This window comes from Takifugu rubripes, chromosome 5, assembly GCF_901000725.2.
Source record: "Takifugu rubripes chromosome 5, fTakRub1.2, whole genome shotgun sequence".
Classification (NCBI taxonomy): domain Eukaryota; kingdom Metazoa; phylum Chordata; class Actinopteri; order Tetraodontiformes; family Tetraodontidae; genus Takifugu; species Takifugu rubripes.
Window position 1 is genome coordinate 14551090 of NC_042289.1, and position 11927 is coordinate 14563016.

At 45.4% G+C, this 11927-nt stretch overlaps 1 protein-coding gene across 4 annotated transcripts in view; it reads left to right on the plus strand.

Annotated features, from left to right (window-relative positions):
- gh1 (growth hormone 1) overlaps nucleotides 1-3992 on the plus strand; it is a 5946-nt gene extending 1954 nt beyond the window's left edge. The window contains exons 2-8 of one of the 4 annotated variants that reach the window (XM_029836219.1): nucleotides 404-468; nucleotides 1133-1213; nucleotides 2056-2186; nucleotides 2522-2635; nucleotides 3047-3172; nucleotides 3256-3402; nucleotides 3682-3992. In XM_029836219.1, coding sequence (XP_029692079.1) covers nucleotides 1204-1213; nucleotides 2056-2186; nucleotides 2522-2635; nucleotides 3047-3172; nucleotides 3256-3402; nucleotides 3682-3744 — 591 coding nt within the window. In that variant the 5' untranslated portion in view covers nucleotides 404-468; nucleotides 1133-1203 and the 3' untranslated portion in view covers nucleotides 3745-3992. Of the gene's footprint in view, nucleotides 1-403; nucleotides 469-1066; nucleotides 1214-2055; nucleotides 2187-2521; nucleotides 2636-3046; nucleotides 3173-3255; nucleotides 3403-3681 lie in introns of all 4 variants that reach the window. The other 3 variants (XM_029836221.1, XM_029836218.1, XM_029836220.1) reach the window with 3 other exon arrangements.
- The last annotated feature ends 7935 nt before the right edge of the window (nucleotides 3993-11927 follow it).

Genomic DNA, 11927 nt, shown 5'->3' on the forward strand with positions numbered 1-11927 from the left:
CGGAAATACAGCATTTCCAAATTATTGTTCTTTTTTAGGTTGCACAACTTTAGATTGCTGGGGTGAAATCAGTGAGAACATGCTCATATGCACATTGAGCACATTACACTGGCATCGTTACATCTTATTTAAGGAGTCGCATTTTAAGTATGATGCAATAAATGAAACATATTATTATATGGTCATAATAAACATCATCCAACCTCGAATCAACTTATTTAATTTCAAGAAAGGATGCTTAAAAACTAGAAGTGTCCATTTTCTACATGTGCCATTTCTTTTGGCTTTTTTTCATTTTTAGTTGGGTTAGTTTATTGCTAAACCAGTTCTGTTCACATCTATATTGTCTGACAAGCAGCAAAGACTTGTTGATGGCAAACTTATTTCTGGATGTTCTTTGTAGAAAATGAAGATCGTGTTTCCTGAGGAGGACGAGGCAGCCCAGCCCAGACTCCATCCAGGAGCCAGGTCTGTATGGACACTTCACAGTGGATGTGCAAAATGGTTCTCTTTCTGGAATTTTAATGCTTCCATCTTCACTGTGATTATGGGTATGCAGATTTTCTTAGCTATACACAATATATAGAGTGTTAAATCAACACAGAAATCAGATGGTGGAGGTATTTACCTTCAATCAGACAACAATTTTTTTTTAATTCTTCATAAAATAGAAAGGTTCTTGGTTATAAAATTTAAAAAATATATATCTTAGTCTCTTGTTATTGAAGCGCCTCTGGATTAAGAAAGGATTCCAACGAATCCCTTTGAACACCTTGTTCTTTTGTCACTTTGGGTTAGTTACTCACATTACTGACCAACAAGGTGAACGTAATGTTAAAAAAGGATCATTGTCAATGGTGTGTGATAATTTAAAAGATGATTTAAAACCATGGTTTTAAATGATTTTAAAGTTTTCTCATCTACCTGTGTTGCCTCTGTCTCTGCTGCTTCCCTTTCACCTTTCTGTACTCAGTTATTTGTCACTCTTTTATTCATTTAGATTTGTGGTGACATAAACTTTCATGACATAAATTCTATTAATATTCTTATTCTCTGTTAAAAACAGGTAGATGTTTTTTTGGCTTCATGTTTCTCTTTTTGAATTTAATCATCATGGATTTACCTATAAAAGAGATGAGCCACCGAAGTGGAATCAGATCGAGACAACCTGAAACAGAACCTAAAGTCTGAAGCAGAGCAACAATGGACAAAGGTGACGGCAACTTGTTTTGATTCATCTTATATCTCATTCTTTATTTTGACAGCTGAAATTTCTGAATTTACAAAGTCAATCTAGCCAATATACATAAAGCTTTGAGTCAGGCTCTATGCCTTTGATTTCTCTTTCTCCCATCTGTCTGTCACTTGTCTTTGCGGACCTTAACTCTAACCCTACCTGTCTAACCCTAACCCTACCTGTCTAACCCTAACCCTACCTGTCTAACCCTAACCCTAACCTTAACTCTAACCCTACCTGTCTAACTCTAACCCTACCTGTCTAACCCTTACCTGAGGCTGAACCCACTGTCTTCCTACCTGTCTAACCCTTATCTGAGGCTGAATCCACTGTCTTCCTACCTGTCTAACCCTTATCTGAGGCTGAATCCACTGTCTTCCTACCTGTCTAACCCTTACCTGAGGCTGAATCCACTGTCTTCCTACCTGTCTAACCCTTATCTGAGGCTGAATCCACTGTCTTCCTACCTGTCTAACCCTTACCTGAGGCTGAATCCACTGTCTTCTTACCTGTCTAACCCTTACCTGAGGCTGAATCCACTGTCTTCCTACCTGTCTAACCCTTACCTGAGGCTGAATCCACTGTCTTCTTACCTGTCTAACCCTTACCTGAGGCTGAATCCACTGTCTTCCTACCTGTCTAACCCTTACCTGAGGCTGAATCCACTGTCTTCCTACCTGTCTAACCCTTACCTGAGGCTGAATCCACTGTCTTCCTACCTGTCTAACCCTTACCTGAGGCTGAATCCACTGTCTTCCTACCTGTCTAACCCTTACCTGAGGCTGAACCCACTGTCTTCTTACCTGTCTAACCCTCAGTGATACTCGTGTTGCTGATGTCTTTGGGCGCGTCCTCTCAGCCACTTACAGACACTCCACGTTTGTTCTCCATGGCTGTGAGCAGGGTTCAACACCTCCACCTGCTTGCTCAGAGACTTTTCGCAGATTTTGTAAGACTATCTGTCTGTCTGTCTGTCTGTCTGTCTGTCTGTCTGTCTGTCTGTCTGTCTGTCTGTCTGTCTGTCTGTCCGTCCGTCCGTCTGTCTATCCATCTATCTGTCTGTCTATCTGGAAGTCAGTCTGTTTAATGTTCTCATGTCGGTTCTCATTCATAATAATCCATTAAGGCATATTGGAAAGTCAACTGGGCAATTGAAAGAGACTGGAAGATATTTTGCCTCTCTGGGAGTCTTTCAACAATCCATTTGACTGTCCAATGTAAAATCCTGTTCTAATTCCCAAATACTGTGTGTGGGGTGTGTGTATGTTGGTTTTTATGTCCAAGGAGAGTTCCCTGCAAACCGATGAGCAGCGACAGCTTAACAAAAAATTCCTCCCTTTCTGCAACTCCGATTCCATCATCAGCCCCAATGATAAACACGAGACCCAGCGTAGTTCGGTGAGCATTCTCGAACCCTAACCCTACTGTACAACAAAAGACTGGTTTACATCATGCGCTAACACAGCAGCATCACAGGAGAGAGAATCTGGTGCTCAGCTGTTAAGCACAGAGCTAATGTTAATGCTCAGTTCCAATCTGGTGATAATACCTGCCTTTGAGTTAATGGAAAATTCAGATGAAGTTCATCTGTTTGACTCACCCGACTTTAGATTATTTGAATAACAAACATGTCCAGTGTAATGTCCAGCAGTAGTAAGTGATGGACAACTTTATCATCCAGAGCCAGACAACTGTAGATCATCAGGGCCTGTTAGCTGTTTATCATGTGATTGTACTGAAGGTGTCACTATAGAACTAAAAATAGGAAAACAAAAAACATCTGTGGTTCTATATTTTGTCTTCTAATAGGTCCTCAAGCTATTGTCCATTTCCTATCGACTGATTGAGTCTTGGGATTTTCCCAGTCTTTCTCTCTCTGGTGGGCTTTCACCAAAACTGTCTGACCTGAAGACAGGTATCTTACTTCTCATCAAGGTGAGGACAGAAAAGATGGATCCTTGCGTATACCTGAAACTATGGTGTAACTTTATCATGTAAAAATCTTTTTAACTCTGCAGGCCAGTCAGGATGGAGCTGATATGTTTTCTGAGAGCACAACTCTTCAGCTAGGTCCCTATGAAAACTATTATCAAAATCTGGGAGGAGAGGAGCCACTGAAAAGAACATATGAACTTTTAACATGTTTTAAGAAGGACATGCACAAGGTGAGGACAAAGACCTTCAGGTGATGATGACGATGATGATGGTGGTGATGATGGTGATGATGATGTGGTGAAGATGATGATGATGATGGTGGTGATGATGATGGTGGTGATGATGATGGTGATGATGATGTGGTGAAGATGATGATGATGATGATGATGGTGGTGATGATGATGATGGTGATGATGATGTGGTGAAGATGATGATGATGATGGTGATGATGATGATGATGATGATGGTGGTGATGATGGTGACAATATAATAACATGGTGTTTTTACAGGTGGAGACCTACCTAACTGTTGCCAAATGTAGACTCTCTCCTGAAGCCAACTGCACTCTTTAACCCTGTTTCTGAATATACCCCCCCATTACGCTGACACACACACACACACACACACACACACACTCTTTCTGAAGCCTAGGTTATATCTGCTTGCTAATGTGGGACTAGCCTTAGCTTTCATTTCTGTTGCATGATTTATGAAACCTTTTGGCTCAGAGCTTATTTATCTGCAGTTTTAAACATAAAATGACATTAACCTCAAGTTGTGAAATAAAGTTTCTTGCATTTAAAGTTATTATTGTTATTATTATTTCAAATAAGAAAAAAATCATATGCCTAAATACAATCCTAAATGGTTTAAAAAGAAATCCAACCTCACACATGATAACAGAATAAGTAGTTACTGCTGTGAATTCATTCACATGTCAGAAGATGCAAAGTTTTTGGAGCAGGTTAGCAATTTGGTTTAGTGAGTTTGGCTCAGTAACTGCACTTCCAGGATGGGATTGTGTGCAGTATTTTTATGGTTGGGGTTAACCCAGTCTTACTATAGCAGATGTCTTCCAGATAATGCTGTAGCTAAGTTTAAGGAAGTGATCCCTGTGCTGATCCCAGGACCACCGTGTGTTTCCCCAGGGATCAATCATAATCTTAGCCCTGCTGAGGTTGACTCTATTGCTGAAGGTGCAGCAACCTCACTGAGAATCACGCTTGATTCTGTTGCCCCCCTGAAAAAGAAAATAGTAAATCAGAGGAGGTGTGGCCCCTGGTATAATTCACATATCAGGACCCTCAAGCAGAAAGTGCGAAGACTGGAAAGGAAGTGGCATTCTTATAAAATAGACAGCTACCATGTAGCCTGGAAAGACTGTCTATTAGTTTACAAAAAGGCCCTTCGCAAGGCTAGAACAGCTTATTTTTCTTCTTTGATTGAGGAAAATAAGAGCAACCCCAGGTTTCTCTTCAGCACTGTGGCCAAATTAACCAAGAGTCACAGTGTTTTAGATCCACGTATCCCTTCTTCCCTTAGTGGTGAAGACTTCATGAGCTTCTTCACTGATAAAGTTCTAGCTATCAGAGAGAAAGCTAACCAGGCCATCCCAACAACTGGACCATCACCAGATGTGCTGACTGTGGGAACATACAGGGTCTCCAACGAGCCCTTAAACTCCTTCAGCCCTATATATTTTTCTGAGGCGTCATCGCTAATTCAGAAATCCAAGACCACCACGTGTCCTTTAGATCCCAGAGAAGGTGGTGGTGACTCAGTTACTGGAGCACCTGCAGAGAAACAGCCTGTTTGAGATGTTTCAGTCAGGCTTTAGAGCTCATCACAGCACAGAAACAGCACTTCTTAAAGTCACTAATGATCTTCTCATAGCTTCAGATCATGGACTGGTCTCTATGCTGGTTCTGCTGGACCTCAGTGCTGCTTTTGATACAGTTGATCACAGCATCCTGTTACAGGAACCCTAACCCTAACCCTCCTCCTTAACCCAGGAAAAACTGAGGTCATGGTGTTTGGTCCTGAACCTCTCAGGGACAGATTAGATCACATGATCACTCTGGATGGTATCTCATTATCATCTAGTCTCTCTGAGGAATCTTGGAGTAACTTTTGACCAAAATCTCTCCTTCAATTCACACATTAAATTAGTCTCTAGAAGTGCCTTTTTTCACAGGAACATCACAAAGATCTTCTCTTCTCTTCTCTGAGTGAGACGTGTGAGAGCGGAGGAGCGAGCGAGCGAGTGGAAAACTATTTTTCCTATTCTTTCTTGTGTGCGAGTGAATGCTAGATAATATAGTTTAATTTATTGTGGTGTTTGCAAGTTTATATTAGTTTATCGAGTGTTTGTGTGGGTGTGTGAGGCGGCCGACCGCGTGCGGCCGTCATGGCGGCCAACGACGGTTTAACCGGCTTGAGTCGGAAGCACGGAGTCAAGGTGGGTGCGGGCTCCGTGCTTAATGTGGAGGAGGTGGCGCTGGCTGTGGGCCAAAAAATTGGCCACAGCTCAATCAAATCCGCCGCCCGCATGAATAGGGCGGTGGTGTTGGTCCTGGCCAAGGTGGAGCAGGTAAATATGTTGGTGGAGACGGGGATCACCGTGGGCGGACAGTTCGTCCAGGTAACTCCGCTAACACAGCCGGCGGCACGGATTACACTGTCCAATGTGCCGCCGTTCATCAGCGATGAGTTCCTGGTACGGGAGCTGTCTCGGCATGGGAAAGTGGTCTCTCCCATCCGCAAAATGTTGTCTGGCTGTAAGTCACCGCTGCTGAGACACGTAGTGTCTCACCGCAGGCAGGTGCACATGATCCTCAACAATAGGGCGGAGGAATTTAATTATCGTTTCATCGTTCGGGACACCAGCGACTGCGAGTCGATGTCGGACGGCAGCGAACTGTCCGGCACAACGCCAGACGGGCAGGATTTTGACCTGTACCCCCCAGGCTTGTTTAAAAAGTTCCTCACCCAGACCAAGGGCATGAAAGGCCTTGATCTGGGAACATATTTTCCTGACCGGCTCTGCTTCATCCGGTCAGCGAGCTTTTTAATTAGGAATAAGGCAACGTCAGGCCTCACCGACCCCGAAATATATAGGCTCAGGAAGCACATGGGCAAAGCAAGAAGACAGCTAAATTGAAAAATATTTTGCCATGGTTTCTTGTACTTATTTTTCACTGTCTGTGATTTTTATCTTTCCCCTTGGCATGAACATATTCAAAATGGGAACGTTGAATGTCAACGGAGCCAGGGACGCAAAAAAACGGGCACTAGTGTTCGACACAGCATAAAGAAAACGCATTGATGTCCTGTTCCTCCAGGAGACCCACAGCGACTGCGGCATAGAAGTGGACTGGGAGAAGGAGTGGGAAGGACAGGTGCTGCTGAGCCACAACACCACCCTCAGTGGTGGAGTGGGCCTCCTTTTTTCAAGGGGCTTCACTCCATCGTCCCTGGAGGTGGAGCATGTGGTGAGGGGACGGTGTCTGATGGTGAAAGCGCGCCTCCAAAACCACTCCTTGGTTTTTATTAATATTTATGCTCCCACCAACGGTACAGAGAGGAAGAGCTTTTTAGAAAAAGTTGGCACTGTTTTAAATGGTTGTGGGGATGATTTTTTATTCCTGGGTGGAGATTTTAATTGCACTGAGTCTTTTTTAGACCGTAACCATGCAGAGCCTCATCCAGCCTCGCAACATTGTCTGAGACAGCTGGCCTATTCTCATGGCCTGGTGGATGTGTGGAGGAGGATGCACGCAGACAACAGGCAATACACTTGGTCCCGCATGAGTGAGGGTAGGATCTCCTCGGCCAGACTTGACCGATTTTATTGTTTTAAACATCATTTTAGTGTTTTTAGTAGCTGTAGAATCATGCCAGTCGGCTTTACAGATCACTCGTTGGTTTTAGGCGAAGTCGCCGTGAAGAACATTTTACCCAAGAGTGCATATTGGCATTTTAATTCCAGCTTAGCGCAAGACAACAGTTTTAGGGATGTTTTACGGCACTTCTGGTTGGGGTTTCGAGAGAGAAAGTCCGATTTTACGTGCCTAAGACAGTGGTGGGACCGTGGAAAAGTAGAGATGCAGCTCCTGTGCCAGCAGTATACTCTCAATGCCACGCAGGACACACGCAGGTCGATCAAAGACCTGGAGATGGAGATAGTGGAGCTAGAGGCGATTGGCAGCTCCACAAGAGATCGAGGGTGTATTGAAACCCTCCAATCCAAAAAAATGGCCTTGGCCAGCCTGCTGGACAGTCAGGTACAGGGTGCACTGGTCAGGTCCCGGATTCAAGACCTCACTGAGATGGATGCTCCCTCTAGTTTCTTCTTTGGGCTGGAGAAAAAGCGTGGACAGAACCTGATAATCCATTCACTGCTTTCGAGCACAGGGCAGGAACCCGTGGAGCCGGGCCAGATAAGGCAGCGGGCGGTGGAGTTCTTTTCCTCCCTGTATGAGAGTGAGTATCGCAGGGATGATGGCCTGTTCCATGAGTTCTGCGGGGACCTTCCTCGGGTCTCTGAGGAGGCAAACTCGCAGCTGGACAGGCCGTTGCAACTCGATGAGCTCCACGCCGCCCTGCTCAGCATGAAGGGAAGGAAGTCTCCAGGTGTCGATGGGCTCACAGTAGAGTTCTTTAAAGCCTACTGGGACATTGTGGCCCACGACATGCTGGAGGTCTTTAACGAAAGCCTGGCCTCGGGTTCCCTGCCATTGTCCTGCAGGAGAGCAGTGGTCACCCTCCTGCCAAAAAAGGGCAACCTGCAGGAGATCAAGAACTGGCGCCCTGTGTCTCTACTGTGTGTGGATTATAGGATTCTGTCCAAGACCTTGGCCTCCAGGCTGAGGGAAGCTATGGAGCAGGTCATCCACCGGGACCAGACTTACTGTGTGCCCGACAGGTCCATAGTAGATAATGTCCACCTAATTCGAGATGTTTTGGAAGTCTCCAGATCATTGGACGTTGATACTGGTCTCATTTCGCTAGACCAGGAAAAGGCTTTTGACCGGGTTGAACACCAGTTCCTCTGGAAGGTGATGGAGAGGTTCGGGTTCAGCCCTGGCTTTATAGCGATGATCCGCGTCCTGTACTGTGACATTGAGAGTATGCTGAAGTTTAATGGCAGTCTGTGTGCTCCCTTCAGAGTGCGTAGAGGCGTCCGGCAGGGCTGTGCCCTCTCTGGAATGCTCTACGCTCTCTCCCTCGAACCCCTTCTCTCTAGGGTCCGTGCAAATGTGGATGGCCTGTTTCTACCGTCCTTTTACAGAAAAATTGTTTTATCTGCCTACGCAGATGATCTAATAGTAATGGTGCGCAGCCAGAGGGACGTAGATGTTTTATCTAATTTAACAGTTTTATTCAACCGCCTCTCCGCGGCCAGGGTCAACTGGCAGAAGAGTGAGGCCCTGGCCGTTGGCAGGTGGACAAATGGTCTGCCGGTCCTTCCCCAGGACCTTGCCTGGCGGAGGGACGGCCTAAAGTACCTCGGTGTTTTTATTGGAGATGAAGAAACTGAAAAGAAAAATTGGCTCGACACGTTGGAAAAGGTAGACGGAAAAATTCAAAAATGGAAATGGCTCCTCCCCCGCATGTCGTACAGAGGCAGAACTCTTGTCCTCAATAACCTGGTGGCCTCTGTGCTCTGGCACCGGCTCAGTTGCATGGAGCCACCCTCGGGGCTACTAGCACAACTGCAGACAAGAGTTCTGGCCTTCTTTTGGGACGGCATGCATTGGGTCCAGCAGGGGGTGTTGTACTTGCCTAGAGAGGAGGGAGGACAGGGCCTCATCCACCTGGCCAGCAGGACCGCCGCTTTTAGAATACAGTTTGTACAGAGGTTTTTAACAGGGCCGGCGGACCTAATGTGGAGAGATGTGGCCAGATGTGTCTTCAGACGGGTGAGTAACTTGGGGCTGGATGATGCTCTGTTTTTAACTGACTTTAAATTTGCAAAGTTAAATGGGCTACCTCCATTTTATCAGAGTGTTGTTAAGGCATGGGCCCTTTTTAAAGTTGAGAAAAGAACCAGCTCTGAATCTCTGTATTGGCTGCTAAGGGAACCCACGGTGCACGGAGCCAGGCTGGATGTCTCGGCCGAAGCCCCGCCGAGGCTGACGGCTGCACTGTGGCGGACCCGGACCCTACTCCTCCAGCACGTAGTGGCCGTGGCAGGGCCAGACCTAACGGGCGCGGAGGCAGTGGGTTCCCTGTTAGGCATCCGCTCTACCCAGGCAGCTGAGGGGGTGCTCCGGTTATGGAGGAACAGACTCAGCACGAGAGAGAGGCGTATTCTTGAGGACTACGGCCAGGGGACCGAACCCGACAGCGAGGACCCCTTCCCGGAGATCAGGCTGGTTGCCCACCTCGGGAATCTAGACGGTCCTCTCCTCAGACCAGCAAAAACCTTCTCCTTGCAGGCAGTCGAGAAGAAGACCCTGTACAACGACTGTGTGAGGGTACTAAACAGGAGAGGACTGTCGAACAGGAGCACCAGCGTGTGGGCCGATCGACTGGGAGGGGATGGAGCCCGCCCCTGCTGGAGGGTCCTTTACAAGCCGCCCCTGAAGAAAAGGACCGGGGACCTCAGTGGAGGATCTTACATGGGGCTGTCGCCTTGAACGCTCTCCTCTCCAGAATGAACGCTGCTGTGTCGGACCAGTGCCCGTTTTGTTCCGGGCGAGAGACTGTGTTCCACGCGTACAGTGAGTGTGAGAGGCTCACTGTACTTCTTAATGTCATGAAGGGTGTTTTTAATGGTTTTAAGGAAACCTTTTCTATTAGAACTTTTATTTTTGGTGCAGGTTACAACTCAAAAGCCGCTCGCAACAAGTGACAACTCCTGAATTTTATCTGTGGTGAGGCAAAAATGGCAATTTACGTCTCCAGGAAGAACAAAATTTCAAAAACTGGGGATAGTGAGGCCGCCTCTGTATGGCGCTGTAATGTCCGGTGCAGGCTGACGTTGGAGTTTGGGTTTTATAAAATGATGAACGACCTCGGCAAATTCCAGGACATATGGTGTCACAAAAATGTTTTATGCACTGTGACAGAGGATCTTTTGCACTTTGCACACCCCCTGGTGGGATAAATTGTATTGTATTGTTGATTTCTTAATATTTATTTATTTATTTATCTATTTTTATTGTGGTTGGTGGTATCATTACTATTATAACTATTGTTATTGTTATCATGATTACTATTATTATTATTATTATTATTATTGTTATGATTATTATTACTATTATTGTTGTTCTGTGGGTTTTCTAAACAGGGCGGTTTGTGGCCCTGTGTAAATTTGTGAATTAAAGTATTTTGTAAAAATCAAATCTCCTCTCCTCTCCTCTCCTCTCCTCTCCTCTCCTCTCCTCTCCTCTCCTCTCCTCTCTCTCTACCCCCCCCCCCCCCCATCAGCAGGAGGGTCCCCCTACATGAACCTGGTCCTGCTCCAGGTTTCTTCCTGTTAAAGGGCAGCTTTTCCTGCCACTGTTGCTTGTCTGGGGTCAGGCCCTGCTGGGATTCTGGAAAGCGTCTTGAAACAATTTTAATTGTAAAAGATGCAATATAAATAAAGATTGATTTGATTTGATTTGATTTGAGCCCCGAGGCTTTTGCTCCTGATTGCTCAGTCCTTTTGGAGCAGGTCAGCATGCCAGACGTGTCGACCTCCTCACAGAGGGTCAGGCAGGAGAAAACATTATGATCTAATCATAGAGCGTTCACACCAATTTGATAATCTGGAATTCAACAATCCAAAGTCGAAGTGGAGCACTTGGTGAATTATTTCAAGTGCTTTATTCAAGTCTGGGTCAATCAAGTCCAGTTGTTCTGGCTTGGACTAGGAAAATGAAAAATTACATTATAGAAAATAATAACAAAATACTATTTTTATGACAAAATGTTTTCAACTTTTTTTACAGTCATAAAAAGAACAATACATTATTATTGCAGACTGTAATACAATTAGGAAATTTTTATATTAATTTTAGTAATTAGTAATTGTATCTTTTTGACTGGTATTACACCAAAATACTTTATTGTTGTTGTTGTTGTATTTACATTTTCTTTAAGGGGGCCTTCTGACTGTCACTAAAAATAAAAACACCTGATAAAATACAGAAAACACAGAGTATACAGTTGAAGGGTTAAAAATGAACAGTGTAATTTAATTACATTCGAGAGAGAAAGCAGTCCTAAACAGCTGGGTTTTAAGGGAAGATTTCAAGAGTGAGTAAATGTTCCTGAGTTCCAGAGCCGGGGAACAGAGCAGCAGAATGTTTTGCTTCTCATGGCCAAGAGACAGACAGGTGAAGTGAATGAGTTCTGCATGGAGTGGCAACATGGGGGTGTCAGATATGGCAGGGCAATGATATGTATGGCATTAAATGTCAACAGGATGATTTTAAAATCAATATGTGACTTGACCAAGGGCAAATACAGCTGCTGCAGGATGGGGTGATGTGCAGGGGGTTGATTACGAGGGCAGCTGAGTTCTGTACAGGAGAGAGGTTTGTTTGGGAGACCAAAGAGGAGAGAGTTGCAATAGTCCATGTGGGACGTGATGAAGCTGTGGACAAGGATAGCTGTGGGGAGGGTCGGCTTTGAAACACGCTTCAACAGGCGTCAGTCTGTCATGGGACACTGGTGAGGCGACATGCGCTCTTTCTAACAGTAGGGGGCGCCATCGGCGCGCCTGCTTCGGCCTGTCGCTCTTCTTCTTCTCTTCTCTTCGGCC